Source organism: Mesoplodon densirostris, chromosome 9 (genome assembly GCF_025265405.1).
Source record: "Mesoplodon densirostris isolate mMesDen1 chromosome 9, mMesDen1 primary haplotype, whole genome shotgun sequence".
Taxonomy (NCBI): Eukaryota; Metazoa; Chordata; class Mammalia; order Artiodactyla; family Ziphiidae; genus Mesoplodon; species Mesoplodon densirostris.
In genome coordinates this window covers 99,361,922-99,384,024 of record NC_082669.1, presented here as the reverse complement: position 1 = coordinate 99,384,024, position 22,103 = coordinate 99,361,922, and the positions used below count along the sequence as shown (strand labels likewise).

The window sequence follows — 22,103 nt, the reverse complement described above, 5'->3', positions numbered from 1 at the left end:
TTGTGGCAAGCGGGGGCTATTCTTCGTTGTGGTGCACGGGCTTCTCACTGTGGTGGCTTCTCTTGTTGCAGAGCATGGGCTCTAGGTGCACGGGCTTCAGTAGTTGTGGCACATGGGCTCAGTAGTTGTGGCTCGTAGGCTCTAGAGTGCAGGCTCAGTAGTTGTAGTGCATGGGCTTAGTTGCTCGGCGGCATTTGGGATCTTCCTGGGCCAGGGATCGAACTCACGTCCGCTGCATTGGCGGGTGGATTCTTAACTACTGCACCACCAGGGAAGTCCCTGATGGTTAGAACACTTAATATCAATGCTCTTAGCAAACTTCAAGTATACAATATTTATTATCAACTATGGTCACCATGCTGTACCTTAGATCTCCAGAACTTACTCATCTTATAACTGAAAGTTTGTACCCTTTGACCAACATCCCCTCTCCCCCACCCAGATCCCTGGCAAGTACCATTCTATTCTCCTTTTCTACATGTTTGACTTTCTTAGATTCCATGTATAAGTGAGATTATGCAGGTTTTTGTTTTGTTTTATCTTTCTGTGTCTGTCTTATTTCACTTAGCATCATGTCTTTTAGGTTCAAGCATGTCACAAATGGCAGAATTTCCTTCTTTTCATGGTTGAATATTTCATCTTCTACATATAAACCACATTTTCTTTATCCATTCATCTGTGGATGGACACTTAGGTTGTTTCCATATCTTGGCTATTGTGAATAATGCTACATTGAACTTCGGAGTGCAAATATTTCTTTGAGATACTGATTTCATTTCCTTTGGATATATACCCAGAAGTGGGATTGCTGGATCATATAGTGTTCTATTTTTAATTTTTTGAGGAACTCCATACTGTTTTCCATAATGGGCATACCAATTTACAATCCCACAACACTGTTCTGCATTTGATATTTATTTTTCCCACACATTTATTATTTTTCTACATGTGTTTATTTCTTTTTTAATTTTAAAAACTATTTATTTATTTATTTATTTATTTGGCTGTGCTGGGTCTTAGTTGCGGCACACAGGATCTTTGTTGCTGCATGCAGAATTTTCGTTGTGGCACGTGGGATCTTTTTTTTGGTCGCAGCATGCAGGATCTTTAGTTGTAGCATGTGGGATATTTAGCTGCGGCATGCAGGATCTTTTAGTTGTGGCATGTAGGCTCTTTAGTTGCAGCATGCAGGCTCTTTTAGTTGTGACATGCAGGATCTTTAGTTGTAGCATGTGGGATATTTAGCTGCGGCATGCAGGATCTTTTAGTTGTGGCATGTAGGCTCTTTAGTTGCAGCATGCAGGCTCTTTTAGTTGTGACATGCAGGATCTAGTTCCCTGGTCAGGGATTCAACCCGGACCCCCTGCACTGGGAGCACGGAGTCTTAACCACTGGACCACCAGGGAAGTCCCGGGGGCTTTCTTTCTTCATTTTACTACATCCTATTCATAGAGCTCAAAGGAGTCTGAGCATTCTAAATTCTAACTTGGCCTTCCGGGTCATTATGAAAGTATGTTTGTCAAGATAGGAAGAGAGAATACATATATATATATATACATATATATATATATATGTATATGTATATATTAGAACATATTTTATTGAACCATTTCTTAGCTTGATTAATTACTTTGAAGTGTTTAGATATTTGGTGCATGGGCCTCCAATTTTTTTTTTTTTTTTTTTTTTTTGCGGTACGCGGGCCTCTCACTGTTGTGGCCTCTCCCGTTGCGGAGCACAGGCTCCAGACGCGCAGGCTCAGCGGCCATGACTCATGGGCCCACCCACTTCGCAGCATGTGGGATCTTCCCGGACCGGGGCACGAACCCGTGTCCCCTGCATTGGCAGGCGGACTCTCAACCACTGCGCCACCAGGGAAGCCCATGGGCCTCCTTTTTTTTTTTTTTTTTTTTTTTTTTGCGGTATGCGGGCCTCTCACTGTTGTGGCCTCTCCCGTTGCGGAGCACAGGCTCCGGACGCGCAGGCTCAGCGGCCATGGCTCACGGGCCCAGCCGCTCCGCGGCATATGGGATCCTCCCAGACCGGGGCACGAACCCGTATCCCCTGCATCGGCAGGCGGACTCTCAACCACTTGCGCCACCAGGGAGGCCCGGGCCTCCATTTTATCATGCCTCAAACCCCACAAATTTTAGGAGAGAGACTGCTCTAGTTCTTTCTTTTATGAACAATAGCCTTGTTTTGTACAAACGTATTAAATTTATGTGTCAGTTTCCTTGTTATTAAAATATAGATTGTTTTCAGTTTTTTTGCTATTACAAACTGTAGTATTTTGGTACATCTTTCCTTGTGTAAACGTGCAAAAGTTACCTAGGTATCTAGTACCAGAATTCCCATATTTAAGCTTTAGGAGACAATACCAAATTGTTTTCCAGGTTTGTATACCAAGTTTTACTCCCACCAGAAAAATATGAGTATTCCCGTGTTTCATATCCTTGCCAATTGATGTCATCAGCCTTTTACAAATTGTGCCAATATAAGGAATGTGAAATTGTGCCTCATTGTGTTTTTATTTATTTATTTATTTTGGCCATGCTGTGAGGCATGTGGGATCTTAATTCCCAGACCAGGGATCGAACCCACGCTCCCTGCAGTGGAAGCAGAGTCTTAACCACTGGACCACCAGGGAATTCCCTCACTGTGGTTTCAATTCTTTATATATTCTCGGTCTCTGGCCCTTTTAAGTCGTGACACTTGTTTAAAGTTTAAAAAATATTTTTATATACAATTTTTACAGTTATTTTCATTTTCCATTTATAGTTACTACAAAATATAGGCTGTATTCCCTGTGTTGTACAATACATCCTTGAGCCTGTCTTACACCCAATAGTTTGTACCTCCCACTCTCCCACCTCTATATTCTCCCCCCGACCAATGGCAACCATTGGTTTGTTCTCTGTATCTGTGAGTTTGCTTCTTTTTTTGTTATATTCACTAGTTTGTTATATTTTTTAGACTCCACATATAAGTGATATAATAGAGTATTTGTCTTTTCCGTCTGACTTATTTCACTTAGCATAATGCCCTCCAAGCCCATCTATGTTGCTGCAAATGGCAAAATTTCATTTTTTTTTATTGCTGAGTTGTATTCTATTGTGTATATATTCTACATCTTCTTTACCCATTTATCTGTTGATGGACACTTAGGTTGCTTCCATATCTTGGCAATTGTAAATAATACTGCTGTGAACATTGGGGTGCATTTATCTTTTCAAATTAGTGTTTTTGTTTTTGTCAGATATATACCCAGTAGTGGAATTGTTGGATCATGTGGTAGTTTTATTTTTAGTATTTTGAGAGACCTCCATACTGTTTTCCACAGTGGCTGTACCAATGTACATTCTCACTAACAGTGTATGAGGGTTCCATTTTCTCCACTTCGACACCAACATTTGTTATTTGTGTTCTTTTTGAAAACCATTCTGACAGGTGTGAGGTGATATCTCATTGTGGTTTTGATTTGCATTTCCCTGATGATTAGCGATGTTCAACATCTTTTCATGTGCCTATTGGCCATCTGCATTTCCTCTTTGGAAAAATGTCTATTCAGTTCTGCCCATTTTTTAATTGAGTTGTTTGGTTGTTTGTTTTTTTTTAATGTTGAGTTGTATAAGCTGTTTATATATGTTGGATATTAATCCCTTATTGGTCATATCATTTGCAAATATTTTCTCCCATTCAGTAGGTGTCTTTTCATTTTGTTGATGGTTTCCTTTGTTGTTCAAAAGCTTTTAAGTTTAATTAGATCCCATTTGTTTATTTTTGCTTTTATTTCCTTTACTTTAGGAGACAGATCCAAAAAAAATTGCTGCAGCATAATGCTTGTTTTATTTATTTATTTATTTTTGGCTGTGCCAGGCAGCTTGTGGAATCTTATTTCCCCAACCAGGGATCGAACTCAGGCCCTTGGCAGTGAAAGTGCAGAGTCCTAACCACTGGACCATCAGGGAATTCCCAGTGCTTGTTTTTCAAGTTTGTCTTATGTGGTGTCTAATTCTTACTTGTTGCTTCTGTTTGCATTTTTCTTTTTCTGTCCTCTTAGCACTCTATTTTTGTCTATAATTGCCTTTACTATATTTAATTTTTTATCATAAAGTATACAGTTCAATGGCAATAAGTACATTCATGATGCTGTGCAACCATCACCACTATCTTGTTCCAGAACATTTTCATCATCCCCCAAAGAGGCCCCACACCCATCCACAGGCACTCCTCATTATTTCTTCTTCCCAGCCCCTGGCAACCTCTAGTCTTCTTTCTGTCTGCATGGATTTGCCTATTCTGGATGTTCCCTCTAAATGGAATCATCCAGTATTTGTCCCATTGTGTTTGGCTTCTTTCACTTAGCATATGTGTTCAAGGTTTGCCTTTTACTCTTGCATGTTGCGTGTCATTTGAGGGGGTGTATTTACCCAGGAGGAGTCTTCTTGGATGTCTCCTTTGTTCCTGATTGTGCTGTGTCCACGGAGTCTCCTTGTCAGGCTGATGCCCTTAGAGACATGCTGCTTTCTGTGATGTCACAGCACGGAGGGGTGTGTGCCCCATAAGAATCATTTGGGAATTTTTGCTCTCCTTTCAGATTTGCTTCATATTTATTTGAATTTGATCGAATTTGACTTTCAATTTCTGCAGCCTTCTGCAAAAATTAAACTAAGAAACTTAATAAGTGATACTGTGACTCATGATAAACAATCTTAAATAAGTGACAAGTAAGCATCTGATAACAAAATATTTTCTACTTTTTACATAATGTGGAGATGGCAGAATTAATGATTTAAAATAAGTATAGATTCGTTTTCCGTCCATAAAAAGTTTCTGATTTGATTACTGCTCCTGATCACATTTATTTCCAAACTGGTGTCTGTGATCTTTACCTACAGGCTACTTTGGAATTGAGAAAGGCCCCAAGATGGTGGTGGAAAAGGAGTAAAAGAATCTAGAAGAACCTAGGATTTCAAGTCCATTGAGAAATCAATTTAACCAAATTGGGGCACGAGAGTTAGACTCAGTTTGAGAGAAGAAAGTGGAGACCTAATTCATGATCTTTAAATGCTCCCCAACTAAGAAGAGATTTTAAGATGTTTCAGACCAGCGACTTCCCTGGCAGTCCAGTGCTTAAGACTCCACGCTTCCACTGCAGGGGGCATGGGTTCCATCCCGCATGCCTCGTGGCCAGAAAAAAAAAAAAAAAAAAAAGAATGTTTTAGACCAATTCAGAGCTTCAGGTTAAGAGAGGTCATCTGGGGAAGTAGTTTCCAAACATTTTGATTCCTCACCCCTGTCATTAGAGACCATTTTCAGCATGTACTCCTATTATGTATCTATTTATTTAAAAACTGTATGATGTATAACTTTTACTTTGTGTAGTAAATATTTATTAATTTGTTACCTTTTAAAAGAACTTTAAAATCAACTTTTGAGGTATGATTTACATACAATAAAATATACCCATTTAAAGCATACAGTTTGAAGAGTCTTTGAAGAGTCGTAACAAATGGATATACCCATGTAACCATCATCATGATCAAGATACAGAAAATTTTCATCAGTCCTAAAGGTTCTCTTATGCCCCTTCTAAATTAACCAATTAATCTTCCCTAATCCTTCACCTCTTTCAGCCCAGGCAATAATTTTTTACTTTCTTAGATACAAAATAAATATAAACAGTTGTAACATTTTTTCCCCACACCTTGATGGGTCGATTTTGGGTTGCCCCTGTGGTGTAGTAGGTACCCAGCTTTGGAGCAGTACTTCTCAGGCTTTGAAGTATATCTGAATCACTTGGGTAGAGCTTCACACAACAGAAATTCTGGTTCAGAAGGGGTGAATGGGGGCCTTGGAATTTGTATTTAACCATCACCCTAAGTATTCTCTTGCAGGGGTTCAGGAACCACACTTTCAGAAACGGTATCTGCAGATGTGCTTCCTGGCAGATTGCAAATGCAAGTTTTATGTGGCTTTAGAGTTTGAGGGAGTCAAAGTGAAATGCATTCTTTAGTGCTGAGTGAGCAAATGATGAAAAAAGTGTTGCATTCCTCCAAGGTTAGGGTGACATGTCTCTTACTCTTATATGATAGAACCACAAGACATACAGGAAACATCAGACATTCTACCCACTACGTCAACAAATTTTTTTTTTTTTTTTTTTTTGCTGTACGTGGGCCTGTCACTGTTGTGGCCTCTCCCATTGCAGAGCACAGGCTCCGGACGCGCAGGCTCAGCGACCGTGGCTCACGGGCCCAGCCGCTCTGCGGCAAGTGGGATCTTCCCAGACCAGGGCACGAACCTGTGTCCCCTGCATCGGCAGGCGGACTCTCAACCACTGCGCCACCAGGGAAGCCCCAACAAATATTTATTGTGTCACCAAAAGTAGGCTATTCTAGAAGCTTCTGCCCCTTTCTCACTGAAACAATCCTCAAACACCATTAACCAGTTAATTCATCTTTCTCCCTAGTTTAATATTCTTCTTAACTTCCAAAGGGATTTATGTTGGGAAGTGTGGCAGAAGGAGAAGCGTGTTCAAGGAGAGGAGCCTTGGTGACTTACTGTCTCTAATCAAGATTTTGGTGGGAATTCCCTGCCGGTCCAGTGGTTAGGACTTCATGCTTCCAACACCGGAGGCAGGGGTTCGATCCCTAGTCGGGGAACTAAGATCCCGCATACCCTGCGGCATCTCCTACCCTTCACTCTCTCTTCACTTCCTGTGCTTTTTCTCAGTCCTGATGCGGACTTAGGGCCATGGTCCCAAACTTTTGCTGCACACTGGAATCACTTGAGAAATCTTTTAAAAATACTGATGCCCAACTCCTACCCCTGGACATTCTGATTTAATTGGGCATCAGGGTTTTTAAAAAGTCCCTGGGTAGTTCTAATGGGCAGCAGAGTTTGAGAACCACTGATTAAAAGGACCAGAGAAATAAGTCAAACTGGGGAGATTGTCTACAATATTGTGGCACCTGCATTGTTTGCCTTACTCTTGGTACAGCTATAGGTTACAATCAGTTCCTCGGCCCCCCACCTCTCCCATCCTCGGTGGGCCTGGTCCCTTCTTGTTGCCCCCTGCAGCCCAGAGTCTTGCAGCCTACCAGCTGCATTCCCCTCGCCTGGCTGGGGTCCTCGGCCGTCTGCACCTAGGGCTAATCACGATCAGCAGTCAGGGGGCGACCTCTTTTTCCCACGTAATGTGTTCTGGGTAATACAGTTGTGGTTCAAGCAGGTCGATTTCTTCGGCTCCACCCTTTCTCTTCCCTGACATTGTTCCTTACCCTGTTCCTGCTCTCTGCTGGTCTACTCTGGTTCTCCCCCATCTGACTAGGGGTTCCAGATTCAGTGAACCATCCCTGCCTCTAGTAACTGGCAATTTAATCTCGAACGTCAGAAGTACAAACATATAGAGGATAGGCGTCTCATGACGTTAATACTTCTCAGGTTTTTTTTTTTTAATTTATTTATTTGTTTTTATTTTTGGCTGTGTTGGGTCTTTGTTGCTGTGCGCGGGCTTTCTCTAGTTGCGACGAGCGGGGGCTACTCTTCATTGCGGTGCACAGGCTTCTCGTTGTCGTAGCTTCTCTTGTTGCGGAGCACAGGCTCTAGGCAGGCACGCGGGCTCAGTAGTTGTGGTGCACGGGCTTAGTTGCTCCGCGGCATGTGGGATCTTCCCGGACCAGAGATCGAACCCGTGTCCCCTGCATTGGCAGGCGGATTCTTAACCACTGCGTCACCAGGGAAGCCCTCAGGGTTGGTTTTGATTGGTGACGTTTTATTCTTTAGATGAGTGTTCTCTAGATTTTATCTTTCACACATCCTGGTTCCTTTTTTTTGCCTGGCTTGAATCATGATGAGCTATTTCCTGTCTTCTATACAAATTGACTAGCTCTTTGATTTTGTCCACCTCCCACATGAGGTGTTGGGGAACAGAGCAGGTGAACAGGAGAAGAGAAGGGGTATTTTGATACAAATGACTGTCAAAAAACAAGACTTTCCTTAAGGTTATCTTTTATCCCGCTGGTCTGATTGTGGAGCCCAGGGTTGGCCCTGTGTTTGCTGACTTGTGAAGTGCTGGAGTTCACACGTGTGAGTATCTAGTTCAGGAACCTAGCTTAGAATTGCATCTGACAGGCCCAGCCAGCAATCCCAGCCTGGACTGCACATTGGAATCATCTGGGGTCTCACGTCCTGTCAAATTAAATCAATCTCTGAGGGTGTGGCCCAGGCTTAGGTATTTCTGAGCACTCCCCGGTTGATTATTATGTGTAACCAGGGATGAGAACCACTCTGCAAGCTAGACTTCATCTGTGATTGGGGGAGCATTTATTGCCAGGGTTAAAGTAACATTTTGTTCTGTGACTGGAAGAGAAGAGTGAAAAAGTCATTTGTTTTTAGGCTTTTGGCTTGAGATTCCTGAGAGACATTCCTGCCTCTTCCAAGGCCATCTTCGCTCTTGTTTTAAAAAGTTATCACCTCTTCTCCCAGCTCATGCTGTTTTAAGTTTATCTGCTCCAAGTGCAGGCAGCATTCTGCAAACACTTGTTTTCCCCTGGGCAGTTCATAATGGTTTGTGGGCAATCCGTGCCGGGAGGTGGGGAGTCCCTGTGGCTGTGAATCAACCTTCTGCCGAGCCCATTATTCTTTGCTGGAGAAGGTAGCCTTGAGCATCCTTGCTCCCAAGCATGCTCATTGGGCTAGCAGCATCAGCATCACCTCGGAGCTTGTTAGAAATGCATATTCTCAGCCCTCACCCCAGACCTACTGCATCAGAAACTGGGGTGGGCCCCAGCCATCTGTGTTCTAACAAACCCTCTAGATGATTCTTTTTTTTTTTTTTGCGGTACTCGGGCCTCTCACTGTTGTGGCCTCTCCCGTTGCGGAGCACAGGCTCCGGACGTGCAGGCTCAGCGGCCAGGGCTCACGGGCCCAGCCGCTCCACGGCATGTGGGATCTTCCCGGGCCGGGGCACGAACCCGTGTCCCCTGCATCGGCAGGTGGACTCTCAACCACTGCGCCACCAGGGAAGCCCGCTCTAGATGATTCTGATGTGAGCTAGAAGGTTGAGACTCACCCAGCAGGTCTGGGATGGGGCCTGAGAATTTGCATTTCTGACAACCTCCTAGGTGATGCTGATCAGGGGACCTCACTTTAAGAACCACTGGCTTTGAGAACTCCCAAGAGGCCTTGGGAGACTTTCACACTATTTCCTGGCTAAATCCTCCTAGCGACTATTAGGGACCTGGAGCTGGGACAGGGTGATCAGAAGAAAGTGAGAAGGAAGCTTCTGCATCTTAAACCTGAACATGGTCTCCATCAAGCCCTGACCGTGATGAGTGCTGCTGCCGAGCTTGTCTCCGCAATGCCAATCATAAGAAACAGTTTCTTTTCTTTTTTTGGCCTTGCCAGGCGGCATGCAGGATCTTAGTTCCCCAATCAGGGATCAAACCCGCGCCCTTGCAGTGGAAGCATAGAGTCTTAACGCTTGAACCACCAGGGAAGTCCCTAAGCAACAGTTTCTATCATTTATTGTGTCCCTTCTACACCGCATATGTGATTTAAAAAAAAAATTTGTTTGTTTGTTTGTTTGTTTGTTTGTTTATTTTTGGCTGTGTTGGGTCTTCGTTTCTGTGCGAGGGCTTTCTTTAGTTGCGGCGAGCAGGGGCCATTCTTCATCGCGGTGCGCGGGCCTCTGACTGTTGCGGCCTCTCTTGTTGCGGAGCACAAGCTCCAGACGCGCAGGCTCAGTAGTTGTGGCGCACGGGCCTAGTTGCTCCGCGGCATGTGGGATCTTCCCAGACCAGGGCTCAAATCCGTGTTCCCTGCATTGGCAGGCAGATTCTCAACCACTGTGCCACCAGGGAAGCCCGCATATGTGACTTATATGCATTCTCTCTCCTCATACCCTACTCTCAATTTTCTACTTAGTGCTAGGGAACAATAGTTTGAATAATCCAGAATGGCATTTTTTTTTTTTCTTTCTGGTTTGGAAAAATTTCAGACATGTCTGTTTTTGTTCATTTTTCCAGATTATGTTTTTATTTGCTTTTTGAGATCTGGGTTCAGTTATCAGCTCTTCCTCTTATTTGAGTCACCTTTGATTTCTCATTTTACCCAGTCTCAGTTTCCCAAAGTAAAAAGTAAACTGTTTCCTCGTAGGTTATAAATAACAGATGCAAGTTCCTGTCACTTAGTAAATATGTGATAAATGTTAGTGTCTGTACTTCTGGTCTTACTTCCCAAATAGGTGAGCACAAACTGCCCCGCCCTGAACAATATGTTGAAATTAGGGTGGAGATAAAGCCTCTAACAAGTTTGGAAAAGTCTAGGGAATGTGGGAAAATTGAGCAGGGCCTCCCAGGGACAGGGCTGCAAGTCAGAACTCAAGGCTAGATATGACATGCTGCTGTCTGAAGCTGAGTTCAAGGTGAGTATTATGGAATCTAGAGGAACGAGCAGTTTGCCTGAGGATGGAGATGAGAAATAAAAAGCGATCTGGGCTCTCAGACGGGCAACGTCAAGGACCCAGGCAGCGCAGCGTGTGCTGGGCGGGCTCTTCCTACAGGCATGAGTGTCTTGGGTGAGGCTGGCAAAGCCTGGACACTCAGGGCTCCAGGCAGAGGGGTTCTTATTAGATTTGTCTGGCTGCCTTCAGTTATTTAGAGGAAATGTTGACTTCCAGGACCTTGGAAGTGCCCCACTGCTCCTTGACTAGGACAGAGCAGGCACAGGACAGATATGACCGATGCTGTATCTTGCTGGGACCTGGAGAGGGACTGGGTCCTCATCTGTGACCCTAATCTGGCCACAGGAGAGGTACCATAATCTTGGCTCTGTGATCACAATATCTGGGCTGGAGCTCAAAGGGAAGAAAGGTTCTTAATTCCTCCCAGTTGTCAGATATCCCGGAGCCAGAGGGTAGAACCTGCCTAGCAGCAGGGTGTTTCAACAAGGTCATTTTCTGTTCCATATCAAGAGGATCGTTAAAGGCAGTACCCAGTGGAGTGAGATGCCTTGTGAGGTAATGAAGCTCGCAGGTATCTGGTAAAGCTCTAATAGAGGGATTTCCTGCTTTGGGCAGGAGGCTGGTCCCCTTCCTGCTGTAGAGTCTCTTCACAGATCGCCCCTCCCGTGGTGGTTGGAGGAGTGATAAGGTGGAGTCCCAGCCCAGCTGCTGAGGGCTCTGGGTCGTGGTGGCTGCTGGGGAGCAGTTATCTGAAAGCACAGACCCCAAGAGCAAGTGGAGAGCTGAGGTCAGCTTTATCAAGGAGTGCCAGACACACACTAGAAGCCAGAACTCCTGGTAGAGAAAGCCAGGAGAGAGCACGCCTGAGAAAACAGCTAAAGTACAGGCTGTTGCCAGAGCCTGACCAACCGCCCTTGAGTTGTGCATGAAGCAGTGTGTGTGGGGAGGGCTGGCTGGGTTTTAAGGACTTGGGCAGTGGCTGCCATGGTTGTTGATTCTGATTTTTCTCATGAGGTTCCACGGCTAGATAAGAAGGCAATTCTAGAGGGCTTCAGAAATGTCTTACATGCAGACAGCGTGAACAGTGTGGGACTATTAAAAGTCACTATTTGAATAGTGGCTTTTAAAGATTAATTCTTAGAGAATAACTTTTATGTAGATGTTTACATTTAAAAAATCATTGTCAATTTCAATAAGATAATTTTGCAGTCATTCGCATTTCTGTTTACTAGTGACAAACAACTAAAACATAATGGTGGCAACTGATTCATGTTTAATATTTGGGAAATGAGAGAACTATTAAAAGAAAGATTTTAATTCTCAGTAAGAAAAATAGAATAAGACTTGAATAAATGGAGAGATATTTTCTGTTCCAGAATCAGAAGATTGAATGTAGTTAAGATGACATAATATCCAATCTAATGTATGGCGTTAACACAAATTAGATTCACAATATGATCTTTTGTGGAAAGTGACAAAGCCATAATAAAATTTCTATAGAGGAAATAATAGTTAAGCACACTAAAGAGATTTTTGAAAAGGAATAAGCCAATAATAGGATAAATTATTCTGTTAATATTTAAAATACAGTGCAAAGGACATTTCAGTTGTATGGTATTGGATTCAAAGTAGAACCGTAGATTGATAAAAACATAATAAGGATTCCAATAGTTCTAAATTTGCTAAAAAGTTAACAAACAATAGTCCTCTATAACAAAATAGTAAGAAAGGAGTCCAATTTAATAGACGTTATTGGGCTTCCCTGGTGGCGCAGTGGTTGAGAGTCTGCCTGCTAATGCAGGGGACACGGGTTCGAGCCCTGGTCTGGGAGGATCCCACATGCCGCGGAGCAACTGGGCCCTTGAGCCACGGCTACTGAGCCTGCGCGTCTGGAGCCTGTGCTTCACAGCAAGAGAGGCCGCGATGGTGAGAGGCCTGCGCACCACGATGAAGAGTGGGCCCTGCTTGCCACAACTGGAGAGGGCCCTTGCACAGAAATGAAGACGCAACACAACAAGAATAAATAAATAAATTAATAAACTCCTACCCCCAACATCTTCTTTAAAAAAAAAAAATAGACGTTATTGAGAAAAGTTGATATAAAGCACTTCTGTCCTCCTCTGATGCTGGTTGTCAAAATAAGCTCCAGATATTTTAAAGAATTAAAGTTGAAAATACCTCTTTTAAAGGTGAAACAAAATGGTATAGTTATCTAGCTGTGGTGGAGGAATTAACTTCTCAAGTATTAAAACAGTGGGCTAAATTACGAACGGCGAATTGGAAGGATATGATTGTATAGAACAGCAATCAGATTGTTGAACAACGACAACCTTAATAAGTTCTTGATCAAAAGGGAAAAATGCAAAACTATTTGAAATACACAAGGCTGGTAAAGATTAGTATTAAAAAATATAAAGAACAAGGCTTCCCTGGTGGTGCTGTGGTTGAGAGTCCGCCTGCCAATGCAGGAGCGGCTGGGCCCGTGAGCCATGGCCGCTGAGCCTGCGCATCCAGAGCCTGTGCTCCGCAACGGGACAGGCCACAACAGTGGCCTCTCGTACCCACGTACCGCAACAACAACAACAACAAATATATATATATAAAGAACAGTAGTTTAGTACCCATTCTCCACTAGATAAACAGTTAAAAGATATGAACAAATACTATAAGTAAGAGGAAATGCAAGCATCAAGCCTACATTTGGGAATATTTCAGTCTTGCTAATAATTAAAGTGCAAATTAAAAGCATAAGTCTATTTCTTTAATTTTCTTTTTTTTTTTTTGGCTGCACCATGTGTCATGCGGGATCTAGTTCCCTGACCAGGGATCGAACCTGGGGCCCCTGCATTGGGCGCACGGAGTCTTAACTGCGTGACCACCAGGGAAGTCCCCCATAAGTCTATTTCCTACTTACTGAAGGAACAAAAGTGATAAAACTCTATGTTAATGTACTGGCGGGGAAATAGACATGCTCTCAGATTGCTGTTATGTTTTCTGGAGAGCAGGAGATCAAAATGAAACAGAAGCTGCAGGGAAACTGATTGTGTCCTTTGAGGCAATACTCTCAAAGGAATAAATCTCCAGAAATAATGTAAAAGAAGAAAGGTTGTTTGTACAAAGGTTGTAATGTAGTGAAAATCTGGCCATTACCTAACCTCCTGACAATTTGATAATGGTTGAGCAAACCAGGAAATATTAAGATCCCATCATATTAGCAACTGTTAAAACCATAAATCTGAGGACGTTGGCGATATTATAGGGAGTGTATGTAAGTTAAGAAGTCGAACGAGTTTGTTAGCTGAACACTGATAACTGTCTCATTATGTTTGTCTAATGAAAACATCGGTACTGTCTGGGTTTCTCAATGGTCTAAGTCAGTGCTTGTGGGACTTCAGTGTGATTAAATCATTTGGGGATCTTGTTGAAAGACGGATTTTGATTCAGTAGCACTTGGGTGGGGCCTGACATTCTAAATTTGTGACAAGCTCCCAGATAATGGTGAAGCTGCTGGTTCTCCCGCCATATTTTGAATAGCAAAGATTTAAATCTCTGCCATGCAGTATGGTAGCCACTAGTCATGTGTGGCTATTCAAATTTAAATTAATTAAAGTAAAGTAAAATAGAAAATTTAGTTTCTTAAGTCTTATTACCTATATTTCAAGTGTTCATTAGTCATGTATAGCTTACATTTTAGGAAGCTCAGATTATAGAACAATTCCATCATCATAGAAAGTACTATCAGACCTAAATCATCAGTCTTAAAGTGAAGAGGATTTTTATCTCTTTCTTTGTAGAGTTGTTTGAAATGTACAATTCTGAGCTTGTTCCATTCCTTTGTAGTCACAAATCATATAGGTATACATTGGTATGTAAGGCATAGAAGAGAGAAAGCAAGGAACAATTTCATCTAATTTAGTTTGATCAATGGAATTCTCTTTTCACATTGATTTTATTGTCAATCCATAGATGTGTTATCCTAATTATTCTTTGTCTCTCAATGGGCAGTCATTTCCACTAAATTTGTATCAGTTTCTTTGCCATTTTTTCCTCGTCCTACATTATTAACGTATACTAGAGGAGACATTGTTTGAAGAAGTATTGCAATAATTTAAAGTATACATGTGTGGGGCTTCCCTGGTGGCACAGTGGTTGGGAATCCATCTGCCAATGCAGGGGACACAGGTTCAAGCCCTGGCTGGGGAAGATCCCACATGACGCGGAGCAACTAAGCCCATGTGCCACATTACTGAGCCTGCGCTCTAGAGCCCACACGCCACAACCACTGAAGCCCACGCACCACAACTATTGAAACCTGTGCGCCTAGAGCCTGTGCTCCGCAACAAGAGAAGCCACTGCAATGAGAAGCCTGCGCACCGCAACAAAGAGTAGCCCCTGCTCGCCGCAACTAGAGAGAGCCTGCGGGCAGCAACGAAGACCCAATGCAGCCAAAAATGAATACATAAATAAATAAAGTATATAAGTGTATGATTTCTGAAAAAAATCCTCATATTCCCTTTTCCCATCTAGGTGTTTCATCAATTTATATTTTTAAAGTGTACTCTTGAAGCAGGACCAACCTGTATTAGTCACCAAAGGATGTGGGCATTGATTTTCATTGAAAGTTCCCTGGATGATTGCTTTTTCTTTTCTTTCTGTGAAGTGGAAACACTGACCATTGTCATTTACTTCCAGGAATTTATGCAAATATTCTCACGATGTTCTCTCAGAAGATAACTTCAAGGTCCTGAAAAATCATGCACTCTCTGGACTGAACAAAGAGGAGTTAGCAGTGCTCCTTCTCCAAAATGACCCTTTTTTTATGCCAGAGGTAAGTTCTAATTCCTTAGTTTGAAAAGCAGGGAGAGTGCTGTTGGCAGCGTGGCATCCTGGATGTGTTGGAATGGGAGCAGAGAAAACTGAGCACCAGGGCCTGCAGGTGGCAGTCAACAGATGATTGTTGCTGAGTTATCTGAGAGATTCCAACAATTTCCTTCCTATTGGAAGTTTTACAAGAATTGGAGTCTGGAATGCTTTCCCTGCCAGGCTGCTAGGGAACCCTGTGTGAGCCAGTGTGATCTGAAGAAATAGCAGTAGGACTAATTGGTGCCTTGCATCCGAGTGACCTCCTGGAAGAGGTGGGCTTTGAGGCAAGGTTTTGGAAGATGACAGGCTGTATTGGTTGAGGCTAAGTTATTGGAACAAAGGGACCTCAAAGTGCAGTGATTCAAATAAAATATTACTTTTTTTCTCTATCACTTGACAGTCTGGATCGGGGGTCATTAAACCATGGTCCATGGGCCAAATCCCACCTGCCACCTGTTTTTTTTTTTTTTTTTTTTTTTTTTTTTTTGCGGTACGTGGGCCTCTCACTGTTGTGGCCTCTCCCGTTGTGGAGCACAGGCTCTGGATGCGCAGGCTCAGCGGCCATGGCTCACGGGCCCAGCTGCTCCGCGGCATGTGGGATCTTCCCGGACTGGGACACGAACCCGTGTCCCCTGCATCAGCAGGCGGACTCTCAACCACTGCGCCACCAGGGAAGCCCCTGCCACCTCTTTTTGTAATTTAATTGGAACACAGCCACCCTCATTCATTTATATATTGTCTTTTTTTTGCCGCTTTCTCATGCAAGAGTGAGTTGAGTATTTGCAACAGAGACTGAATGGTCTGCAAAGCCTAAAATATTTACCATTTGATCCTTTACAGAAATAGTTTACGGACTTTGGGTCTTGCCCAGATGTAGGCAGGTAGGTATCCGATGGTCAGGCAGCTGGATTCCACGATGTCATGCAGGGACTCAGGCCAGTAGGTCAGCCTTATTATCTTATATATAATATATCCATTCTATTATTGGACCAGTAGATAATCTCTGTTCTCTTTTAACATGTGGCTTCCTCCTCCAGGTACAAGTAGACTCTTCTCACTGTCATCATTTTCTAACCAACAGGAATGTAGAGAGGGAGTAAGTGAAAGGCAAGCAGCTTTCTTTTTTAAAAGATGCGACTTGGACATTGTAAAAAGTGCATCTGCTCCATCTCATTCGCCAGAACTTATCATATGATCACACTTAGGTAGAAGGGAGGCTGGGAAATGTAGTTTCTGGCTGGGTAACTTGGTGTCCAGCTAAAACTTGGAAGCTTCTATCATTAGAAGAAAGGTAAGGACAATGGCAGATAATAACAGTCTCATCCACACAGGACTATTGACTTGAAAATCAGAGGATGCTGTTTAAAGAATGCTGTCTGACCTGAGAAAAACCCTTGTGTAGAGAAGTTAGCTTCACACTGAAAGAGAGGCATAGAAACATAATGGAAGACTCAAGTGGAATGGGTGGAAGGGACTGAGGTTAAGATAAGCAAAGGTGGGGACTTCCCTGGTGGTCCAGTGGTTAAGAATCCGCCTTCCAATGCAGGGGACTCAGGTTTGATCCCTGGTCGGGGAACTAAGATCTCACATGCTGTGGGGCAACTGAGCCCACACACGCCACAACTAGAGAGCAGCCCGCATGCCGCAACTAAGACCTGACGCAGCCAAAAATAGACAAGTAAATAAATATATATATTTTTTTAAAAAAAGATAAGCAAGGTTGAAATTCAGATGTGCTTTTATATATGACAAGATAGCTATCAGGGATATCTGGGAGGTTAAACATCTTTTGACTCTAAGCTCAGTGTGTTTCCCTTGAGGACTTAGAAACCTTAGGACATGAGGGGTGATTTTGAGTTGATCACTGAGCTCAAGAGAGATGGGAATGCAAGGCAGTCTGTAAAAATGTCTTCAGAGACGGAGAGAGTGGAGGAGGACTATATATGCCATTTCCGCAGGCATCCTTTCATTTAGGTACTTGGATTTCTCTCTCTCTCTCTGTCTCCAGGAGCCTAGGTTTAGAGGTCTTGTCTTGGGATCCCTATGGCCCTTGGCCTGTGTGCCAGCTCGGTCCCTCCTGGCTACCAGCATGGGGAGACGCCTTACACACCAACTCGTTAAAGGTCCCGTTGACTAACAGACCCACCCCCTCCTCTTCCTTTCATGTGAAGGGATGACGACAGGTGAAGTCTTGTTATGACCCTTGAGAGGAGTGTCCCTGGGGTCCAACCTTAGTCTAGTGTCAAGCTTGGAAGTTCGGAAAGGTCACTCATCAGGTTTGCTGTCTGCTTCTGTTCTCCAAAATCACCAAGGACTTTCTGTATCACGTCCCTGGAGAATAAGGGGAGTGACAGCTCTTCCTTTCTCTAGGGAAGAACCTACTAGAAGGTGGTGTTGCTGATGGATCCCAGAAAAGCCCATTGACAAAAGAGCTGGGAGGGTCCTCGTAGGAAAATGCTGTTGTCATCCTTTATCACACAGAGAGTCTGAAGTGTCATCTGAGGTTCTCTTTCCCTTTTAAGAATTCAGTACCCATGCTTAGTGGGTGGGGTGGGAAGGCTTGTGCTTGAAGTTTATTTTTAGCCAATAACTTAATTGCCATTTACCACTTGTCAGGGGTAGGATCACAGACTGGCAGACTGCACTGGTTCCTGAACCAGAGGTCTGAGGCGCTGGTTCCTGTAATGGAAAATCGACCAGAGCATCAATAACATAAGTCTCTATTTGACAATTTGGGGTAAGAGTGGTCCCTCAAGGAGTGTTTTAACTTGGGTGAGTAGGGCAGAATATTTTCAAGGTTTTAGCAGGAGGGGGTCAGCCAGAGTTCAGCTAGTTCCAAGCATAGTTGGTCAACGATGATCCTTCCATGTCTCTCAAAGTCCTGACTCTGCCACTAACCACCTCTGTGGTCTTGGACAAGGCACTTCATCCTTCTGCATCTCACTTTACTTATTGTTTGTTTTGCATTCATTCAACTAACACTCAGGAGTTCCTACAAGGGCAGGCTTCTGAAGGCAGCAGTGGACAAGACACACTGCCTGCCCTCAAAAACTTAAAATGTTCACACTCTTCCACTTTGCCTTGACCCGTGAGAACATAAAAGCATCAGGCAAATCTGACTTCCTCGTATAGAAACTTGTGTAACTGAGATGTATTTATTAAAAGGAAGAAATGATTTCATTTGTTTTGGCAGGAGCATTCTTACTTAAACATCAGCATAGAACTCGGAATGTTAACCATTCCTAGTATCATTTGTGAAGTTACTAATTATTCTTGTTTCACTCAAGCCTCTAGAACACTGGTTCTCAAGCTTTAAACGTGTGTCAGAATCACCTGGAGGGTTTGTCAAACCCAGATTGCTGGGCCCTACCTCTGGCCGTTCTGACTCTGTAGACATGGGGAAGGGCCCAAGGACTTGTATTTCTAACAAGTTTCCAGTTGGAGCTGATGCTGCTTGTCCAGGGACCACACTTTGAGAACTGTTGGTCTAGAGTCTTGAATCTGGATCATAGGCTCTATCGCAATGATATCTATTTGCATCAGGTTTAGAAGTTGTTTAGATGGCTTAAGTCCTGGTTGTTAGAGTCTGAATCCATGTCTTTGCCACTTGGATACATCATAGTGGCCCATGTTGACCTAGTTTGCTCAGAGTCTATTGAAACAGCTTATAAACGTTTTCATCTTTTTTTTTTTTTTTTTTTCTTTTTGTGGTATGCGGGCCTCTCACTGTCGTGGCCTCTCCCGTTGCGGAGCACAGGCTCCGGATGCACAGGCCCAGCGGCCATGGCTCACGGGCCCAGCCGCTCCGCGGCATATGGGATCCTCCCAGATCGGGGCACGAACCCGTATCCCCTGCATCGGCAGGCGGACTCTCAACCACTGCGCCACCAGGGAGGCCCAAACGTTTTCATCTTTAAGCTTCTTCATGTAATGATTCAAACATTTGCATCACATTTCATATTTTGCACAACACATTTATGTATTTTATTATTTAATCTGCTCAACAACTTGGTTAGGTGAGGAGAGCAAATATTTTCCTTCTTTACAGCAAAGGAAAGAGAGGCTGGGAGCAAGTAAGTAATTCAGATGTGAGGTCACATGTAGCTGCTTCCAGGGCTGCAGACTTCAACCAGCATCTTCTAGTCCTGCATCACCTGGTCTGGCCTCAGTGACAGTGTTTCTTCTGCTCTCCTTTCAGTAAGAACTACATCTTGGGCTTCCCTGGTGGTGCAGTTGTTGAGAGTCCGCCTGCCGATGCAGGGGACATGGGTTCGTGCCCCGGTCTGGGAAGATCCCACATGCCGCGGAGCAGCTGGGCCCGTGAGCCATGGCCGCTGAGCCTGCGCGTCCAGAGCCTGTGCTCCGCAACGGGAGAGGCCACAACAGTGAGAGGCCCGTGTACCGCAAAAAAACAAACAAACAGGGGCCTCCCTGGTGGCGCAGTGGTTGAGAGTCCGCCTGCCGATGCAGGGGATACGGGTTCGTGCCCCGGTCTGGGAGGATCCCATATGCCGCGGAGCGGCTGGGCCCGTGAGCCATGGCTGCTGGGCCTGCGCATCCGGAGCCTGTGCTCCGCAACGGGAGAGGCCACAACAGTGAGAGGCCCACATACCGCAAAAAAAAAAAAAAAAAAAAAAAAAAACTATATCTCTGTAGAGCTAGATATGTAGACATACCTATTTACATAGGAATATACAAATTATCTGCTTCAGTTGATCTTTTGAGAAACTGACATTCTGCCTAGCTGAGACTAGATTCTAGACTCCCAGCAGTTGTAGATAAGACCCACATGTCCTCTTTTGAAAAATTAATTAATTAGTTTGGTTGCACTGGGTCTTAGTTGCAGCAGGCGGGCTCCTTAGTTGCAGCATGTGGGCTCCTCAGTTGTGGCTCGCAGGCTCCTTAGTTGTGGCACACTGGCTCCCTAGTTGTGGCATGCTAACTCTTAGTTGTGGCACGCGTGCGGGATCTAGTTCCCTGACCAGGGATTGAACCTGGGGCCCCTGCATTGGGAGCACGGAGTCTTAACCACTGTGCCACCAGGGAAGTCCCCACATGTCCTTTTTTTTGGGCTGCACTGCACGGCATGCAGGATCTTAGTTCCCCAACCAGGGACCGAACCACGTGGAGTCTTAAACGCTGGACCGCCATGCAAGTTCCTCCACATGTCCTTTTAATAGAACAATGAATTGATATCCAAAGACAGGCCTTCCTCTTTGGGGTTCCTTTATAGCGTAGGGCTCCCTTTGGGTCCTGTTTAGTTCTATCTGTAGCTAGCCGTCTTATGTTGATTCTTCCAAAGGAGGTTAATCAAATTCAAGTTTCTTTCAGTTAGTTTGTAGGCCTCTTCTGCTGCAAATAAGTCATCGATTGAATGGAACTCATCAAAGATTGTGGAATACACATGCATTTTTTTCCTTTGATATATGTCTGCTTGCTTCTGATTTTTTTTTCTTATCAGGAAGTAAGAAAAGCTGCATTTTTATGATTTATTTATTTTTTATCGGAGTGTAGTTGATTTACACTGTTGTGTTAGTTTCTGCTGTACAGCAAAGTGAATCAGTTATACATATACATATATCCACTCTTCTTCAGATTCTGTTCCCATATAGGTCATTACAGCCGAAAGTTTTTTTTTTTTTTTCCGGTATGTGGGCCTCTCACTGTTGTGGCCTCTCCCGTTGCGGAGCACAGGCTCCGGATGTGCAGGCTCAACGGCCATGGCTCATGGGCCCAGCCGCTCCGCGGCATGTGGCATCTTCCCAGACCGGGGCACAAACCCGTGTCCCCTGCATCGGCAGGCGGACTCTCAACCACTGCGCCACCAGGGAAGCCCAGCCGAAATTTTTATATAAACTTTCCTTAACATGTGGCACATAGAGAAACTCTGGCTATTGTTTCTTCTCTGGCTATTTTATCTCTGTTTTATGTTTTATCTCTGGCTATTGTTTCTTCATTCTGTAGATATGCAAAAATTATAAGGGAGAGGGTGGAAGACAGACTTGTAACCAGCAGCCACCGTGTGAAAGGCTCCACGTCTGTGAACACTTCACCCGAGGGAATTGTGGTTATGGCAACTGCTTCCGGTCCCATAACCTGATGGACAGAAAGGTGCTGGCCATCATGAGGGAGCACGGGCTGAGCTCAAGTGTGGTCCAGAACATCCAGGACATCTGCAACAGCAGGCACCGCCAGAAGAAACCCTCTGGGTGGAGAGGTAAATGCGGTCTACTTTTTTTTTTTTTTTTTTTTGCGGTACGTGGGCCTCTCACTGTTGTGGCCTCTCCCGTTGCGGAGCACAGGCTCTGGACGCGCAGGCTCAGCGGCCATGGCTCACGGGCCCAGCCGCTCCGCAGCATGTGGGATCTTCCCGGACCGGGGCACAAACCCGTGTCCCCTGCATCGGCAGGCGGACTCTCAACCACTGCGCCACCAGGGAAGCCCTACTTTTTAATTACTAGAACAAACAAATAAACAGAAATCGCAAGGAGAGAGAAACTCTACCTATACTCACTCTACCTCATCACATAAAACTCTGTTTTCACTTTCATACGTTGTCCATATGCATACACAATTTTTACGTAATTATGATCATAGTATATGTGTGATTTTGCAACTCGATTTTCATGCTAAGCACTATCTCCCCCCACCATCAGATTTTTTAAATGTTTACCATTTTTCTAAAAGCTAATTGATAAAACTTTTTAAAAGAGGAAAATAATAAAAATTTAACAGATGGACTAGGTGTTAATATTTTGACATGGTTGTTTTA

General features: G+C 44.0%; 1 protein-coding gene across 1 annotated transcript in view; it reads left to right on the top strand.

Moving 5' to 3' along the window:
• Window positions 1–22,103, top strand: part of ZC3HAV1 (zinc finger CCCH-type containing, antiviral 1) — a 63,951-nt gene that overhangs the window by 9,045 nt on the left and 32,803 nt on the right. The window contains exons 2-3 of the mRNA XM_060107584.1: window positions 15,161–15,296; window positions 21,296–21,548. Coding sequence (XP_059963567.1) covers window positions 15,161–15,296; window positions 21,296–21,548 — 389 coding nt within the window. The remainder of the gene's footprint in view (window positions 1–15,160; window positions 15,297–21,295; window positions 21,549–22,103) is intronic.